The sequence below is a fragment of the Oncorhynchus gorbuscha genome, unplaced genomic scaffold (genome assembly GCF_021184085.1).
Source record: "Oncorhynchus gorbuscha isolate QuinsamMale2020 ecotype Even-year unplaced genomic scaffold, OgorEven_v1.0 Un_scaffold_1157, whole genome shotgun sequence".
In the NCBI taxonomy this organism is placed as follows: Eukaryota; Metazoa; Chordata; class Actinopteri; order Salmoniformes; family Salmonidae; genus Oncorhynchus; species Oncorhynchus gorbuscha.
The window spans coordinates 145,001-164,828 of NW_025746023.1; the positions used below are offsets into that span (position 1 = coordinate 145,001).

Sequence of the window (19,828 nt, forward strand, 5' to 3'; positions counted from 1 at the left end):
TAATAACAGGCAGCCTGGCAGGCAGTATTGTTGTTATTAGATAGGTGTAATAACAGGCAGTATTGTTGTTATTAGATAGATGTAATAACAGGCAGCATGGCAGGCAGCAGTGTTGTTATTAGATAGGTGTAATAACAGGCAGCCTGGCAGGTGGTATTGTTGTTATTGGATAGGTGTAATAAAAGGCAGCCTGGCAGGCAGTATTGTTGTTATTAGATAGATGTAATAACAGGCAGCCTGGCAGGCAGTATTGTTGTTATTAGATAGATGTAATAACAGGCAGCCTGGCAGGCAGTATTGTTGTTATTAGATAGGTGTAATAACAGGCAGCTTGGCAGGCAGTATTGTTGTTATTAGATAGATGTAATAACAGGCAGCCTGGCAGGCAGTATTGTTGTTATTAGATAGATGTAATAACAGGCAGCCTGGCAGGCAGTATTGTTGTTATTAGATAGATGTAATAACAGGCAGCCTGGCAGGCAGTATTGTTGTTATTAGATAGATGTAATAACAGGCAGCCTAGCAGGCAGTATTGTTGTTATTAGATAGGTGTAATAACAGGCAGCTTGGCAGGCAGTATTGTTGTTATTAGATAGATGTAATAACAGGCAGCCTGGCAGGCAGTATTGTTGTTATTAGATAGATGTAATAACAGGCAGCCTGGCAGGCAGTATTGTTGTTATTAGATAGGTGTAATAACAGGCAGTATTGTTGTTATTAGATAGATGTAATAACAGGCAGCATGGCAGGCAGCAGTGTTGTTATTAGATAGGTGTAATAACAGGCAGCCTGGCAGGTGGTATTGTTGTTATTGGATAGGTGTAATAAAAGGCAGCCTGGCAGGCAGTATTGTTGTTATTAGATAGGTGTAATAACAGGCAGCCTGGCAGGCAGTATTGTTGTTATTAGATAGATGTAATAACAGGCAGCCTGGCAGGCAGTATTGTTGTTATTAGATAGGTGTAATAACAGGCAGTATTGTTGTTATTAGATAGATGTAATAACAGGCAGCATGGCAGGCAGCAGTGTTGTTATTAGATAGGTGTAATAACAGGCAGCCTGGCAGGCAGTATTGTTGTTATTAGATAGGTGTAATAACAGGCAGCCTGGCAGGCAGTATTGTTGTTATTAGATAGATGTAATAACAGGCAGCCTGGCAGGCAGTATTGTTGTTATTAGATAGATGTAATAACAGGCAGCCTGGCAGGCAGTATTGTTGTTATTAGATAGGTGTAATAACAGGCAGCTTGGCAGGCAGTATTGTTGTTATTAGATAGATGTAATAACAGGCAGCCTGGCAGGCAGTATTGTTGTTATTAGATAGATGTAATAACAGGCAGCCTGGCAGGCAGTATTGTTGTTATTAGATAGATGTAATAACAGGCAGCCTGGCAGGCAGTATTGTTGTTATTAGATAGGTGTAATAACAGGCAGCCTGGCAGGCGGTATTGTTGTTATTAGATAGATGTAATAACAGGCAGCCTGGCAGGCAGCATTGTTGTTATTAGATAGGTGTAATAACAGGCAGCCTGGCAGGCAGTATTGTTGTTATTAGATAGGTGTAATAACAGGCAGCCTGGCAGGCGGTATTGTTGTTATTAGATAGATGTAATAACAGGCAGCCTGGCAGGCAGCATTGTTGTTATTAGATAGGTGTAATAAAAGGCAGCCTGGCAGGCAGTATTGTTGTTATTAGATAGGTGTAATGGCAGGCAGCAGTGTTGTTATTGGATAGGTGTAATAAAAGGCAGCCTGGCAGGCAGTATTGTTGTTATTAGATAGATGTAATAACAGGCAGCCTGGCAGGCAGTATTGTTGTTATTAGATAGGTGTAATAACAGGCAGTATTGTTGTTATTAGATAGATGTAATAACAGGCAGCATGGCAGGCAGCAGTGTTGTTATTAGATAGGTGTAATAACAGGCAGCCTGGCAGGTGGTATTGTTGTTATTGGATAGGTGTAATAAAAGGCAGCCTGGCAGGCAGTATTGTTGTTATTAGATAGATGTAATAACAGGCAGCCTGGCAGGCAGTATTGTTGTTATTAGATAGATGTAATAACAGGCAGCCTGGCAGGCAGTATTGTTGTTATTAGATAGGTGTAATAACAGGCAGCTTGGCAGGCAGTATTGTTGTTATTAGATAGATGTAATAACAGGCAGCCTGGCAGGCAGTATTGTTGTTATTAGATAGATGTAATAACAGGCAGCCTGGCAGGCAGTATTGTTGTTATTAGATAGATGTAATAACAGGCAGCCTGGCAGGCAGTATTGTTGTTATTAGATAGATGTAATAACAGGCAGCCTAGCAGGCAGTATTGTTGTTATTAGATAGGTGTAATAACAGGCAGCTTGGCAGGCAGTATTGTTGTTATTAGATAGATGTAATAACAGGCAGCCTGGCAGGCAGTATTGTTGTTATTAGATAGATGTAATAACAGGCAGCCTGGCAGGCAGTATTGTTGTTATTAGATAGGTGTAATAACAGGCAGTATTGTTGTTATTAGATAGATGTAATAACAGGCAGCATGGCAGGCAGCAGTGTTGTTATTAGATAGGTGTAATAACAGGCAGCCTGGCAGGTGGTATTGTTGTTATTGGATAGGTGTAATAAAAGGCAGCCTGGCAGGCAGTATTGTTGTTATTAGATAGGTGTAATAACAGGCAGCCTGGCAGGCAGTATTGTTGTTATTAGATAGATGTAATAACAGGCAGCCTGGCAGGCAGTATTGTTGTTATTAGATAGGTGTAATAACAGGCAGTATTGTTGTTATTAGATAGATGTAATAACAGGCAGCATGGCAGGCAGCAGTGTTGTTATTAGATAGGTGTAATAACAGGCAGCCTGGCAGGCAGTATTGTTGTTATTAGATAGGTGTAATAACAGGCAGCCTGGCAGGCAGTATTGTTGTTATTAGATAGATGTAATAACAGGCAGCCTGGCAGGCAGTATTGTTGTTATTAGATAGATGTAATAACAGGCAGCCTGGCAGGCAGTATTGTTGTTATTAGATAGGTGTAATAACAGGCAGCTTGGCAGGCAGTATTGTTGTTATTAGATAGATGTAATAACAGGCAGCCTGGCAGGCAGTATTGTTGTTATTAGATAGATGTAATAACAGGCAGCCTGGCAGGCAGTATTGTTGTTATTAGATAGATGTAATAACAGGCAGCCTGGCAGGCAGTATTGTTGTTATTAGATAGGTGTAATAACAGGCAGCCTGGCAGGCGGTATTGTTGTTATTAGATAGATGTAATAACAGGCAGCCTGGCAGGCAGCATTGTTGTTATTAGATAGGTGTAATAACAGGCAGCCTGGCAGGCAGTATTGTTGTTATTAGATAGGTGTAATAACAGGCAGCCTGGCAGGCGGTATTGTTGTTATTAGATAGATGTAATAACAGGCAGCCTGGCAGGCAGCATTGTTGTTATTAGATAGGTGTAATAAAAGGCAGCCTGGCAGGCAGTATTGTTGTTATTAGATAGGTGTAATGGCAGGCAGCAGTGTTGTTATTGGATAGGTGTAATAAAAGGCAGCCTGGCAGGCAGCATTGTTGTTATTAGATAGATGTAATAACAGGCAGCCTGGCAGGCAGTATTGTTGTTATTAGATAGGTGTAATAACAGGCAGCCTGGCAGGCAGTATTGTTGTTATTAGATAGATGTAATAACAGGCAGCCTGGCAGGCAGTATTGTTGTTTGTTAGATAGGTGTAATAACAGGCAGCCTGGCAGGCGGTATTGTTGTTATTAGATAGATGTAATAACAGGCAGCCTGGCAGGCAGCATTGTTGTTATTAGATAGGTGTAATAAAAGGCAGCCTGGCAGGCAGTATTGTTGTTATTAGATAGGTGTAATGGCAGGCAGCAGTGTTGTTATTGGATAGATGTAATAACAGGCAGCCTGGCAGGCAGTATTGTTGTTATTAGATAGGTGTAATAACAGGCAGCCTGGCAGGCAGTATTGTTGTTATTAGATAGATGTAATAACAGGCAGCCTGGCAGGCAGTATTGTTGTTTGTTAGATAGGTGTAATAACAGGCAGCCTGGCAGGCAGTATTGTTGTTATTAGATAGGTGTAATGGCAGGCAGTATTGTTGTTATTAGATAGATGTAATAACAGGCAGCATGGCAGGCAGCAGTGTTGTTATTAGATAGGTGTAATAACAGGCAGCCTGGCAGGCAGCAGCGTTGTTATTGGATAGGAGTAATAACATGCAGCAGCATTGTTTGGGTTTTGCACTGCCTGGCTCTCCAGTCCCACTGAGCGATTAGCAGCATCCTTTTTCTCCTCTGCCTGTGCCCTGTGAGACTTCCTGGTATGGGATAGATAACATATACTTCATATTGTTTACTTATTTCCAGTGGAGGTATGGTGTCTGGAAATAAGCCTGTTTTTATTGACCTGGAGTCCAGCGTGACATTAGGCCTTGTGAGTCGCTAGCTGGCACAAACACGACACAAATGTTTCACAACAGGTGACAAGCCAGCCAGTGAGGAGCCTGTTCCCCTCCACCTGCTGAGTCAGGTGGCTGTCAGTGTGACCCCGCAAACAAATGGTTGGCCCTGAGACATTTTATTGGCACACAATTAACAGTGGAGCCCATACCACAGTGGCCAAACATACTGGACATTTAGGACGGTCTCATGTTCAGGGACCGAAGTCCCAGTCAAACAGACATCAGTGCACTTAATATTCCCCCTGATCCAGCGGCTCACTGTCATTGGTCCACGGGTCAACAATGATTCATGTTTAATGTCTTCCTGTCGGATATAGCCTTCCTACTAGACAAGGGAATAGCAAGATCCCCTATGAATGCCACATCACTTATTGGGGGATCAAGCAACCCCCAGCCATAGCTAGCCTTGCCCCTGGCCGGCCACTTGCCTAACCTGACACAGCCATACACTAGCTACGGCCTTCTGAGGTTGCCTTAGAGGCTAGTTCTGGGAGTTGGTGGAGTATGACAAAAAAACAACCCAATCTCTGAAATGGATCTAAATTCATGCAAACATAGTGTATCTACTACAAGGAACACATCATGTTTTAAAAGATAAAGAGGCAAAACAAAGGATTAAAGGCCAGGTGCAAGAGGTTTAAAGGTCTGCTTTCAAAACATTACAGATTTGGATATAGGCTTTAAATGGTCAACAATGAAGGACATATGCTACAACACGGCGGTGCATATTGTCAGTAGGTCTACAGCTGAGTCTATACAGGTGATCACTAGTCTACAATATAATGCTCATCCAGAGTGTTGATTTGTGACAAGCAAACTGTTAAACTACTGTACATTTCCCATAATGACAATCGGTAGTGCTGTGAAAGAGTCAAATGACCCAGCCATTGAGAATGCGTTTGTTGGGTGAGCATCCAATCACCACATGCTGAACATAGCTGAGATGCTAACAGCTGCCTGCTCACTCTACTGTGTTCACTCACACATAGGGAATTATGGAGAGCGATCAAAGTCAATCCAAAGCATTCAGCACCTCCTCCCAGGCTGCAGGCTAAGTTTAGGCCATATTTCATTACCGGCAACATGTAAAGCCCTGACTAAGAGTCAGAGACACTGTTTGTTCAACGTCTATTGGTTCTAAATCTAACACACCACACAATTACTGGAATTTTCAGCCATCTTGGAATTCCTCAATCACAGACTAATTGGTTGAATGGCCGGCACTGGATGACCTCTGTGGCTATTTCACCTTTGAACCCCACTCGGTTGGAAGTCTGAAGGGAAATTCTTAATGAGATATTTCCTCGCTGCCTCAGTGATGGGCAGTATCCCGGCTGCCCGGAGAGATCTATACGCACCGAGACCAGAAGTCCATCACTCTAAATCCCTTACTTTCTTCAGTCTCTTGTGTAGTGTTACTGTAGTCCTTGGGCTCTTTTATTAATCATCTCTTCTGCAAGGGAGGCGAGGTCTTATTCATTCAATTCCCCTGTAACCTTCACTCTCCTTGTGTTTTACCCTTTAAAGGGGCAATCCGCAGTTGGAACAATAACAAAAGTGTGTTCCCCGCCACTGTTTTGGTAAAAAGCTGGGGGTGGTGCTGGAGAAATGTAACCACTCTCAAATTAATAGACAGAGCTATGTATGCAAAATAACTCATATCAAAAGTATAATTTAAACCATGTTTTGAGGCTTTACAATGTTTGTTTACATTTACTTTGTTTACAAACATTGGAGTAAAACAAGGTTATATTGTGGTTTATGATGAACGAACCTCATGATGCTTTTATAAGTTATATTCTTCACTAATCAATGGGTACATATCATTAATTTACAAGTTTAAAAAATGAATGTTGCAACTGCAGATTGCCCCATTTACATTGTTTTCCCTTTCTGAGAAGAAAATAAGTGACCTTTGGACCAGTGTAAATGCTGTCGCCAAGCAACCAATGTAACTAAGCGGTGCCAGGCCAGATCCAGATCAGATCCAGGCAGCTCCTATCAGGCAGATTTAAATGCATTACCCGTTCGTCAACACAGCCGCGGCTAAGCCTTACACATTGTAAGCTTTAGCTGGAGCTTCTACAGCCTGGCTTTCAGCCTGGAGACCAGAGGTTGCTTCCTCTTGAGGCCTTCAGTAATGGGTTTCAGACAGAGGTGAGCTAGCTAGGCTAATGTCGGTCTGAGGAGGGAGTCCACCAGACGGTGGAGATGATGATAGTGTAGAGGGGGATTGTAATGAATACTGAGAAACAGATACATGTAGGATCTTAATTTGATCAACCTGTTGCAGGACACCTTTCTTGTAGTGAATTTCAGGTTTAAAAAGGCTTCTGAAGTTTGTAATTTCCACTTTTCCCTTACGAAAAATGTATTAACCCCTACAAGAATTTCCATTAATTATAATCCACATAATAATGAACATGTCCTGTTGCTGCAGGATTATTTTCCTGCTGTAGCAAACTGGCTCAAATGAAGATCTGTATGAGCAGCGCTAACAGAGTGGACAAGGAGGCGACTACTGATATGGTTGCCTGGGAGATGTGTGCTGGGCTGGTGGAGTGTAACTGTTTGTCTCTGTTAACCATACTTCTAGATGGCTGAAGTAGATGGGTAAAGGTTTTAACTCCTTGTTATTTCAACTTCTCTTGATGACATTTTAACCCATATTTTAACACAGAATCAACATTAGTTTTTTTATAAAAGGATTTATTTGAAGTTTAATTCACGTTTGTTGACAATGATATATGAGCCAAAATTGAATATTGATCTGATGTTTTTGCTCAGTTGGCAGCCTAGCCAATCTCCTTGTCATGTTTTGTCATTTATTATCACGTCTTGTCCCTGTGCTTCCCATTCTATTCGTTTCCCTCTGCTGGTCTTATTAGGTTCTTTCCCTCTTTCTATCCCTCTCTCTCCCCCTCCCTCTCTCACTCTCTCGCTCTCTCTTCTCTCTATCGTTCCGTTCCTGCTCCCAGCTGTTCCTATTCCCCTAATCAATCATTTAGTCTTCCCACACCTGTTCCCGATCCTTTCCCCTGATTAGAGTCCCTATTTCTTCCTTTGTGTTCCGTTCCTGTCCTGTCGGTTCCTTGTCTAGAATTCACCGTGCTGTGTTTGTGTATCGCCCTGTCGTGTCGTGTTTTCCTCAGATGCTGCGTGGTGAGCAGGTGTCTGAGTCTGTCTGGTTCAAGTGCCTTCCCGAGGCAACCTGCTGTTCACCTGCTGTTCAAGATCGAGTCTCCAGTTTGTCCTCGTCATTTCGAGTGAAAGTTGTTTTTTTGTTTGTATTTACTTTACTGGATTAAAGACTCTGTTTTCGCCAAGTCGCTTTTGGGTCCTCTTTCACCTGCATGACAGAAGGAACCGACCAAGGAATGGACCCAGCGACTTCAGACGCTCGTTGCACTGCCGTCGAGATCCAGGGAGCCATGCTCGGCAGACACGAGCAGGAGTTGTCTGCTGCTCGCCATGCCGTGGAGAACCTGGCCGCTCAGGTTTCCGACCTCTCTGGACAGTTCCAGAGTCTACGTCTCGTGCCACCTGTTACTTCCTGGCCTGCCGAGCCTCCAGAACCTAGGGTTAATAACCCACCTTGCTACTCCGGGCAGCCCACTGAGTGCCGCTCCTTTCTCACGCAGTGTGAGATTGTGTTCTCTCTCCAACCCAACACATACTCTAGAGAGAGCTCGGGTTGCTTACGTCATTTCACTCCTTACTGGCCGGGCTCGAGAATGGGGCACAGCTATCTGGGAGGCAAGGGCTGATTGCTCTAACAAGTTCCAGAACTTTAAAGAGGAGATGATTCGGGTTTTTGACCGTTCAGTTTTTGGTAGGGAGGCTTCTAGGGCCCTGGCTTCCTTATGCCAAGGTGAACGGTCCATAACGGATTATTCTATTGAGTTTCGCACTCTTGCTGCCTCTAGTGAGTGGAACGAGCCGGCGCTGCTCGCTCGTTTTCTGGAGGGACTCCACGCAGTGGTTAAGGATGAGATTCTCTCCCGGGAGGTTCCTTCAGATGTGGACTCTTTGATTGCTCTCGCCATCCGCATAGAACGACGGGTAGATCTTCGTCACCGGGCTCGTGGAAGAGAGCTCGCATCAACGGTGTTTCCCTGCTCCGCATCGCACCCATCTCCCTCCTCTGGCTCAGAGTCTGAGCCCATGCAGCTGGGAGGGATTCGCATCTCGACTAAGGAGAGGGAACGGAGGATCACCAACCGCCTGTGCCTCTATTGCGGAGTTGCTGGACATTTTGTTAATTCATGTCCAGTAAAAGCCAGAGCTCATCTGTAAGCGGAGGGCTACAGGTGAGCGCAACTACTCAAGTCTCTCCATCAAAATCCTGTACTACTTTGTCGGTCCATCTACGCTGGACCGGTTCGGGTGCTACATGTAGTGCCTTGATAGACTCTGGGGCTGAGGGTTGTTTCATGGACGAAGCATGGGTTCGGAAACATGACATTCCTTTCAGAGAGTTAGAGAAGCCTACGCCCATGTTCGCCTTAGATGGTAGTCATCTTCCCAGTATCAGATTTGAGACACTACCTTTAACCCTCACAGTATCTGGTAACCACAGTGAGACTATTTCTTTTTTGATTTTCCGTTCACCGTTTACACCTGTTGTTTTGGGTCATCCCTGGCTAGTATGTCATAATCCTTCTATTAATTGGTCTAGTAATTCTATCCTATCCTGGAACGTTTCTTGTCATGTGAAGTGTTTAATGTCTGCCATCCCTCCCGTTTCTTCTGTCCCTACTTCTCAGGAGGAACCTGGCGATTTGACAGGAGTGCCGGAGGAATATCATGATCTGCGCACGGTCTTCAGTCGGTCCCGAGCCAACTCCCTTCCTCCTCACCGGTCGTATGATTGTAGTATTGATCTCCTTCCGGGGACCACTCCTCCTCGGGGTAGACTATACTCTCTGTCGGCTCCCGAACGTAAGGCTCTCGAGGATTATTTGTCTGTGTCTCTTGACGCCGGTACCATAGTGCCTTCTTCCTCTCCGGCCGGGGCGGGGTTCTTTTTGTTAAGAAGAAGGACGGTACTCTGCGCCCCTGCGTGGATTATCGAGGGCTGAATGACATAACGGTTAAGAATCGTTATCCGCTTCCCCTTATGTCATCAGCCTTCGAGATTCTGCAGGGAGCCAGGTGCTTTACTAAGTTGGACCTTCGTAACGCTTACCATCTCGTGCGCATCAGAGAGGGGGACGAGTGGAAAACGGCGTTTAACACTCCGTTAGGGCATTTTGAGTACCGGGTTCTGCCGTTCGGTCTCGCCAATGCGCCAGCTGTTTTTCAGGCATTAGTTAATGATGTTCTGAGAGACATGCTGAACATCTTTGTTTTTGTCTATCTTGACGATATCCTGATTTTTTCTCCGTCACTCGAGATTCATGTTCAGCACGTTCGACGTGTCCTACAGCGCCTTTTAGAGAATTGTCTCTACGTAAAGGCTGAGAAGTGCTCTTTTCATGTCTCCTCCGTTACTTTTCTCGGTTCCGTTATTTCCGCTGAAGGCATTCAGATGGATTCCGCTAAGGTCCAAGCTGTCAGTGATTGGCCCGTTCCAAGGTCACGTGTCGAGTTGCAGCGCTTTTTAGGTTTCGCTAATTTCTATCGGCGTTTCATTCGTAATTTCGGTCAAGTTGCTGCCCCTCTCACAGCTCTTACTTCTGTCAAGACGTGTTTTAAGTGGTCCGGTTCCGCCCAGGGAGCTTTTGATCTTCTAAAAGAACGTTTACGTCCGCTCCTATCCTCGTTACTCCTGACGTCACTAGACAATTCATTGTCGAGGTTGACGCTTCAGAGGTAGGCGTGGGAGCCATTCTATCCCAGCGCTTCCAGTCTGACGATAAGGTTCATCCTTGCGCTTATTTTTCTCATCGCCTGTCGCCATCTGAGCGCAACTATGATGTGGGTAACCGTGAACTGCTCGCCATCCGCTTAGCCCTAGGCGAATGGCGACAGTGGTTGGAGGGGGCGACCGTTCCTTTTGTCGTTTGGACAGACCATAAGAACCTTGAGTACATCCGTTCTGCCAAACGACTTAATGCCCGTCAAGCTCGTTGGGCGTTGTTTTTCGCTCGTTTCGAGTTTGTGATTTCTTACCGTCCGGGTAGCAAGAACACCAAGCCTGATGCCTTATCCCGTCTGTTTAGTTCTTCTGTGGCTTCTACTGATCCCGAGGGGATTCTTCCTTATGGGCGTGTTGTCGGGTTAACAGTCTGGGGAATTGAAAGACAGGTTAAGCAAGCACTCACGCACACTGCGTCGCCGCGCGCTTGTCCTAGTAACCTCCTTTTCGTTCCTGTTTCCACTCGTCTGGCTGTTCTTCAGTGGGCTCACTCTGCCAAGTTAGCTGGTCATCCCGGTGTTCGAGGCACTCTTGCGTCTATTCGCCAGCGCTTTTGGTGGCCGACTCAGGAGCGTGACACGCGCCGTTTCGTGGCTGCTTGTTCGGACTGCGCGCAGACTAAGTCGGGTAACTCTCCTCCTGCCGGTCGTCTCAGACCGCTCCCCATTCCTTCTCGACCATGGTCTCACATCGCCCTAGACTTCATTACCGGTCTGCCTTTGTCTGCGGGGAAGACTGTGATTCTTACGGTTGTCGATAGGTTCTCTAAGGCGGCACATTTCATTCCCTCGCTAAACTTCCTTCCGCTAAGGAGACGGCACAAATCATTATCGAGAATGTATTCAGAATTCATGGCCTCCCGTTAGACGCCGTTTCAGACAGAGGCCCGCAATTCACGTCACAGTTTTGGAGGGAGTTCTGTCGTTTGATTGGTGCGTCCGTCAGTCTCTCTTCCGGGTTTCATCCCCAGTCTAACGGTCAAGCAGAGAGGGCCAATCAGACGATTGGTCGCATACTACGCAGCCTTTCTTTCAGAAACCCTGCGTCTTGGGCAGAACAGCTCCCCTGGGCAGAATACGCTCACAATTCGCTTCCTTCGTCTGCTACCGGGTTATCTCCGTTTCAGAGTAGTCTGGGTTACCAGCCTCCTCTGTTCTCATCCCAGCTTGCCGAGTCCAGCGTTCCCTCCGCTCAAGCGTTTGTCCAACGTTGTGAGCGCACCTGGAGGAGGGTGAGGTCTGCACTTTGCCGTTACAGGGCACAGACTGTGAGAGCCGCCAATAAACGCAGGATTAAGAGTCCAAGGTATTGGTGCGGCCAGAGAGTGTGGCTTTCCACTCGCAACCTTCCTCTTACGACAGCTTCTCGTAAGTTGACTCCGCGGTTCATTGGTCCGTTCCGTGTCTCCCAGGTCGTCAATCCTGTCGCTGTGCGACTGCTTCTTCCGCGACATCTTCGTCGCGTCCATCCTGTCTTCCATGTCTCCTGTGTTAAGCCCTTTCTTCGCACCCCCGTTCGTCTTCCCTCCCCCCTCCCGTCCTTGTCGAGAGCGCACCTATTTACAAGGTACATAAGATCATGGACATGCGTTCTCGGGGACGGGGTCACCAATACTTAGTGGATTGGGAGGGTTACGGTCCTGAGGAGAGGAGTTGGGTTCCGTCTCGGGACGTGCTGGACCGTTCACTCATTGATGATTTCCTCCGTTGCCGCCAGGATTCCTCCTCGAGTGCGCCAGGAGGCGCTCGGTGAGTGGGGGGGTACTGTCATGTTTTGTCATTTATTATCACGTCTTGTCCCTGTGCTTCCCATTCTATTCGTTTCCCTCTGCTGGTCTTATTAGGTTCTTTCCCTCTTTCTATCCCTCTCTCTCCCCCTCCCTCTCTCACTCTCTCGCTCTCTCTTCTCTCTATCGTTCCGTTCCTGCTCCCAGCTGTTCCTATTCCCCTAATCAATCATTTAGTCTTCCCACACCTGTTCCCGATCCTTTCCCCTGATTAGAGTCCCTATTTCTTCCTTTGTGTTCCGTTCCTGTCCTGTCGGTTCCTTGTCTAGAATTCACCGTGCTGTGTTTGTGTATCGCCCTGTCGTGTCGTGTTTTCCTCAGATGCTGCGTGGTGAGCAGGTGTCTGAGTCTGTCTGGTTCAAGTGCCTTCCCGAGGCAACCTGCTGTTCACCTGCTGTTCAAGATCGAGTCTCCAGTTTGTCCTCGTCATTTCGAGTGAAAGTTGTGTTTTTTTGTTTGTATTTACTTTACTGGATTAAAGACTCTGTTTTCGCCAAGTCGCTTTTGGGTCCTCTTTCACCTGCATCACACTCCTATGATTATTTAGAAATAACTTTAGCTGAGCACAGCCATTTAAATGCTGTACAATAAGATGCACAATCACATTCTCAGAGGAATAAGCCCCAACAAAAGCCTGGTACAGAGGGAACACAAAACACACAAAACATTATGCTTCTTATTCCCATCTGGGCATTAATAATATGCCTCCACAGCATGAATTAGGCCAAGTCTTAGGGCGTCTGTCTGTTCTTGGCCTACTGAACAAGCTGCCATTCCTACTACACAGAGAAGCCTAATACCAAGAGGCTATGGGATTGTCTATCAATGTACTGCATCTGTAGTCTTGTTTTAGCAGAGCTACACAGTCTTCAAGCTACAGTTCAGAGAAAACATGTATATGAAGGGGAGAAACTCTGCAAAAGGGTATGGCCTGAGTGGACTTGAAAACGTAGATGTTATCCATAAAATCAGACCATCTTACACTCTTGGAAAGAAAGGTTCCATAAGGGCTTTGCGGCTGTCCCCAGAGGAGAAATTTTTTGGATCCAGGGAGAACTCTTTTGGGTTCCATGTAGAACCCTCTATGGAACCTAAAGGAGTTCTTCCAAGGGTTCTCTTATGGGGACAGCCGAAGAACCCATTTTGGTTCTAGATAGCACCTTTTTTTCTAAGAGTATACAAGTTGAAAATCAACCCATAAAAATAAGTCTGGCCAATGGTGATGGTATACATTTACAACACAAACCTAACGACAACTAGGTCAATCTTCAGTCCCTGCAGAAATCTTAATTGAGGAAATGACACTCCCGGCCTGACATTAAATGAAGCCTTTAATAGCCTGACCCTATCAGCTACCATGTTAGAGAGCAGAGTTACACGTTATTATCAGGTTAATTAGATGATTGAAAGGTGCTTGTGCAAAACAGCATTTCAAAATAAAAGTTATTTGTTGTCTTGACACTGACAGTCTTGTACCCAAAATGATATTTCTCCAAAATAACAATAGTAAATCTAACAATGTGTCACGCCCTCCCTCCGGCGCTCGACATCGCCGGTCTACTAACCACCGGTCCTGGAAACCCACATTGTGCACACCTGCTGATTGTTTTCTCCTTAATTACCGCCCCTTTATTTATCCCTCGGTTGTCTTCAGTCACTAGATGTTATTGTTTTCTCCTAACATGTCAAAATTGAATGGGGAGAAAATGTGATCAGAACTACGATTACTGATCCTATTGTGTCATGTTTGTTCATTTGCTTTGGTTCTTTATTAAAATCACCTTCTTCACCATTTTGCTGGCTCCCGGCATATACAATACACAATGCTAAGCCCTTGGTTTACTACAATGTGGCGAACGGAGTGAGAAGTGCTGAGTAATTATGCCAAATGTGTCAGATACTCTCACAGTAATCATGCAAAGAACCTTTCTGGTACTAGTTCAGGCAACAGCAGTAAGTAACAGATTGATAGCCAGACTCTAGGTACACTCTTAGAAATAAATGTGCTATCTAGAACCAAAAAGGTTATTCGGCTGTCCCCATAGGAGAACCTTTTGATGAACCCCTTTTGGGTCCAGGTAGAACAATTTTAGGTTCCATGTAGAAGCCTTTCCACAGAGGGTTCTACATGGAACCCAAAATAGTTCTACCTGGAACCAAAACTGTCCTACCTGGAACCAAAAAGGGTTCTCAGCCACAAAACACCTTTGGAGCACTTTTTCCTAAGAATGTAGCCATTGTTGGGGTTGGAGCTCTTGGCATAGAAGTTAGAGACAAAAAGAGTAGGCACCCAGAGCAGAATGACAGCTGAGCTGGCCTCAAACAACCTCCCCCTGGTAAGCTCTCAAACAACCTCCCCCTGGTAAGCTCTCAAACAACCTCCCCTGGTAAGCTCTCAAACAACCTCCCCTGGTAAGCTCTCAAACAACCTCCCCTGGTAAGCTCTCAAACAACCTCCCCTGGTAAGCTCTCAAACAACCTCCCCCTGGTAAGCTCTCAAACAACCTCCCCCTGGTAAGCTCTCAAACAACCTCCCCCTGGTAAGCTCTCAAACAACCTCCCCCTGGTAAGCTCTCAAACAACCTCCCCCTGGTAAGCTCTCAAACAACCTCCCCTGCCAAGCTCTCAAACAACCTCCCCTGGTAAGCTCTCAAACAACCTCCCCTGGTAAGCTCTCAAACAACCTCCCCTGGTAAGCTCTCAAACAACCTCCCCTGGTAAGCTCTCAAACAACCTCCCCTGGTAAGCTCTCAAACAACCTCCCCTGCCAAGCTCTCAAACAACCTCCCCCTGGTAAGCTCTCAAACAACCTCCCCTGGTAAGCTCTCAAACAACCTCCCCCTGCCAAGCTCTCAAACAACCTCCCCTGGTAAGCTCTCAAATAACCTCCCCTGCCAAGCTCTCAAACAACCTCCCCTGGTAAGCTCTCAAACAACCTCCCCCTGGTAAGATCTCAAACAACCTCCCCCTGGTAAGCTCTCAAACAACCTCCCCCTGCCAAGCTCTCAAACAACCTCCCCTGGTAAGCTCTCAAACAACCTCCCCTGGTAAGCTCTCAAACAACCTCCCCTGGTAAGCTCTCAAAACAAGTAAGACAGCAGAGCAGAGGCACTCTGTCTCATCCTGTCTCCTCCTGTCTCTGTTTATCTATCTCTCTCTGCAGTCCATCCTCGTACATCTGTCTGTCTGGCTAGGGAGGAAAACGGCCTCTAATGTGTTTAGTTAAGCAGGCCATATGGCTTTCTTTGTCTAAGTGGCCCTCAGGTCAACATCAATGGAGTCTGCTTCTTGGAGAAGGAGTGGGTCTATTTTAATACAAGTATAGCTGCAGCGGGTGGCTGGCTGGCTGGGTGGATGGGTCAGGGTGGCTGGGTGGATGGGTCAGGGTGGCTGGGTGGGTGCGTCAGGGTGGGTGGGCCAGGGTGGATGGGCCAGGGTTGATGGGCCAGGGCTAATGGGTCAGGGCAGATGGGTCAGGGCGGGTGGGTCAGGGCAGGTGGGTCAGGGCAGATCGTTCAGGGCGGGTGGGTCAGTGTGGGTCAAGGTGGGTGGGTCAGGGTGGATGGGTCAGTGTGGGTGGGTGGGTCAGGGTGGCTGGGTGGGTGCGTCAGGGTGGGTGGGCCAGGGTGGATGGGCCAGGGTGGATGGGCCAGGGTGGGTGGATCAGGGCGAATGGGTCAGGGTGGATGGATCAGGGCAGATGGTTCAGGGCAGGTGGGTCAGGGCAGGTGGGTCAGGGCGGATCGGTCAGGGCGGGAGGGTCAGGGCGGATCGGTCAGGGCGGTTGGGTCAGTGTGGGTCAAGGTGGGTGGGTCAGTGTAGGTGGGTGGGTCAGGGTGGATGGGTCAGAGCAGATGGGTTAAGGCGGGTGGGTCAGGGCGGGTCAAGGTGGGTGGGTGGGTCAGGGAGGATGGGTCAGGGCGGGTGGGTCAGGGCGGGTCAAGGTGGGTGGATGGGTCAGGGTGGATGGGTCAGGGTGGATGGGTCAGGGCGGATGGGTCAGGGCGGATGGGTCAGGGTGGATGGGTCAGGGCGGATGGGTCAGGGCAGATGGGTCAGGGCGGATGGGTCAGGGCAGATGGGTCAGGGCGGATGGGTTAGGGCGGATGGGTCAGGGCAGATGGGTCAGGGCGGATGGGTCAGGGCGGATGGGTCAGGGTGGCTGGCTGGGTGGATGGGTCAAGATGGTTGGGTCTGGTTTGGTTGTTTAAGCAATAAGGCACAACCGGGTGTGTTATATGGCCATTATACCACAGGTAAGGGCTGTTCTGGATACAGCCATTAGCCGTGGTATATTGGCCATAAAACACAAACTCCAGAGGTGCCTTATTGCTATTATAAACTGGTTACCAACTTAATTAGAACAGTAAAATGTACTTTTTATCATACCCGTGGTTTACGGTCTTTCAGACAATCAACATTCAGGGCTCAAACCACCGGGTTTATAATATTCAACAAGATAGGTACGTAGGTTGTTGCTGTTGCGCTGTGGATAGGACCTATAACATCAAATATCCCTCCAAAGCCCAACCCAACTTCAAGAAGCCAATGAACACAGAGAATAACATGTCAAAATTGAATGGGGAGAAAATGTGATCAGAACTATGATTACTGGTCCTATTGTGTCATGATGAATGAGCCAATTTGATTTGTATCCGACTCCCTCCACATTCTTGTATTGTAATGTTGCATCCCAGAGTGAACACAACACCGGTCCACTACATATAATCTGAGCAATTGATCTCATTGGAGTGGGTCTTTCTGTTCAATCACAGTCTTAGTGGTAATGCCCTGTAGTCCATGTACTCCTTAAAGACATCCTCCAGTGATTTTCTATCTTTTTCTGTTGAAAGGTGATAACCCAAGTATACATACACTACCGTTCAAAGGTTTGGGGTCACTTGGAAGTGTCCTTGCTTTCAAACAAAAGCACATTTTTTGGTCCATTAAAATAACATAACATTTATCAGAAATACAGTGTAGACATTGTTAATGTTGTAAATTACTACTGTAGCTGGAAACGGCAGATTGTTTTATGTAATATCTACATAGGTGTACAGAGGCCCATTATCAGCAACCATCACTCCTGTGTTCCAATTGCACATTGTGTTAGCTAATCCAAGTTTATAATTTTAAAAGGCGAATTGATCATTAGAAAACCCTTTTGCAATTATGTTAGCACAGCTGAAAAATGTTGTGCTGATTGAAGAAGCAATAATACTTTTACTTGAGACATTTTCTATAAGGGTATCTTTACTTTTACTCAAGTATGACAATTGAGTACATTTTCCACCACTGCTGCTATGCCTCGTGTAAGGGACTCCAGCCCCACTAACCTATGGGACTGACTGAACCACGCCTACTCTCATCCGTCACAAACATATATTCCATATGGACCCATGTATGTAAATGCAGAGAGAGGGCATGCCCTGCCCTGTGCTAAAATAGATGTAGACCCCTATCCTTTGATTACATCCTGGGTAACTTACTTACCCCTTTCCTTCCTGAAAAGCAATAAGATCATTCATCCAATACAGTGAGACAATTATAGGCTATCTCAATAAATAAGAGGCATAACACACAAACAGTCTCACACACATAATTCAACCAATTGGGGTGGTGCTACAGGAGAGTTTGCGCCTTTGCTTTAATGTGCACAGTGTCCATCATGGTACTTTGAGAACCTGCCACCATTTGATGCATTGAACCTCCCACCATTGGGTATCACATTATTTGGATAGTCCATCTGGAGATGTTCTACAGATTATCTACAGGCTATCAGTAACATTTCAACTAACTATCTACTAACCCTAACCTTAGCCCTAGCCCTAACCCTTATCCTAACCCTGACCCTTATTCTAAGCCTAACCTTTAACGCTTATTCTAAACATAACCCTAACCGTAACCTTATGAAGCAGTTGCTTATCAACAGATAGTTTGTTGATAGCATGACCATCTGTAGAGCATCTACAGATGGAAAATCGGACTATCCAAATAAAGTGTGACCAGATGTTGATTAGGTTACCTGTTGGACTATTCTTAACATTCTTACAACAGCATGCGAACGTTAGTGTCCACTTACAAAATCACAGGAAAAAGAAATGTAAAAAATATATATATATAATAAATGATGGCTTCGTCAGTATTAGCGAAAAAATATAAAATACATTTCACATAATCAACATTTGTTTCAATGTGTATAGCCTACTTAATACAAATATATTTCCTAGCCTATAGAAGAAAAAAACTCCTCAAACGTTATAATAATGCTAGCCTATAATAAAGATAACGGTCCACGCAGCGCGCCCACTAATAAACATGCACTTGTTCCAAGGCAGCAGCCTGTGCGCACGGCCCCACATCCGTTTTTTTCCAACGTAAACTATTCAATTATACCGTTCACAAACTAGATTATTACCTACATATGACATTTAGGACGACAATAAACTATCGCTTTGACATGTCTGCTTACCCAAAACACGAAGGAATAGACGACGAGGAGCGTTTTGAGGCAGGTTATCACTGGTTTGGTCTCCATTCTTCTTGATGCCATTCTACTGTAAAATGGGGCGCTGGGTTTTCAGCGGGGCTGCGTTGCTGTGATTCTCCACTGGGCTTTGTTGGTTCAGTTAATCCACCCGCAGTCTTTCACAGCGCCGTCGCTCTCTCCTCACTGGCAGTAAATGAATGAGCTGCAGGTGGTTCTACAGGTCTCGGACCTCTCCATGCGCCGTCTGGCGGGGTTCACGGGTTACTGTGAAAACCCTGATCAATGACTATTATGGGGTGTATATAACAGGTGTTACAAAGTCAATTAATCATTTTAAAATGCGTGTTGCATTTTATGTGAAAGTCGTTACAAAAACATTATAATACTGGTTTAAAGACAAAGCCTATTTATTGCACATATTTTTATTTGAACGATTAGGGGTACAACTATTGGAAAGAAATTAATCCACAAATTAAGCCACAAGTCTTTTGCTCAATGTAAAAGCAAGATGGTTGGCAGCAAAGGAGGTATTGCCATTTGGAGAGTGACTAAAGTTCATGTGATCATCTGACAAGGTGTGAAGAGTGTTCACAGACTGGTAACAGAATTGACAGGCTGGTGTTCCATGTGAGATGCTTGAGATTGCAACGTATCGTGAAACTGCAAGGGAAAGATCTTAGCAACCAACGGGGGCATAGGCTCCACAAACATAGTCTAATAGGCCAGTTAGCCTCGTCCAGGCTAACTGTGAAGTCAGGAGGACTTCGAGAGTTAGGTATTATAGCCAGACTAAGGGAAACCTAGCCACAGAGTTAAAAACCATCTTTGACCATGGGTGTATCATTAGTTGATTCCGTTGATTGTCTGTTGAAAAACCGGTTTGAACGAAACTGAAATTGTCCAATAAAAACTATTGGTTTTACGTTTGGAGTAAACGGTATCCGACTAATGAATACACCCCTGGCACTGACCGCACAAAAGATACCGGTAACTACCTTACCCTCTTATCTGTCGGCACGTTCCTCTGCCCAGGTGTTCCTTACGCCTGCCATATCTTACACTGCCTGGATAGGTATTTAACATATCAGCTAACCGCATCATAATGTTATAGCAATCTGTCAGTCGATGACACAATCGATGACGTTACACGCAACCATTCGTTGACTAAGGGAACGTAACGTATAGAAGTTGATCCCTGCGCTGGTTTTCAGTTTATAATATGCTTCCTCCCCTC

The 19,828-nt window shown here is 45.8% G+C and overlaps 1 protein-coding gene across 1 annotated transcript in view; it reads right to left on the reverse strand.

Annotated features, from left to right (window-relative positions):
- LOC124021678 (tetraspanin-7-like) overlaps window positions 1-18,777 on the reverse strand; it is a 45,907-nt gene extending 27,130 nt beyond the window's left edge. Inside the window, exon 1 of the mRNA XM_046336787.1 lies at window positions 18,577-18,777. Coding sequence (XP_046192743.1) covers window positions 18,577-18,657 — 81 coding nt within the window. The 5' untranslated portion in view covers window positions 18,658-18,777. The remainder of the gene's footprint in view (window positions 1-18,576) is intronic.
- Between the last annotated feature and the right edge of the window lie 1,051 nt (window positions 18,778-19,828).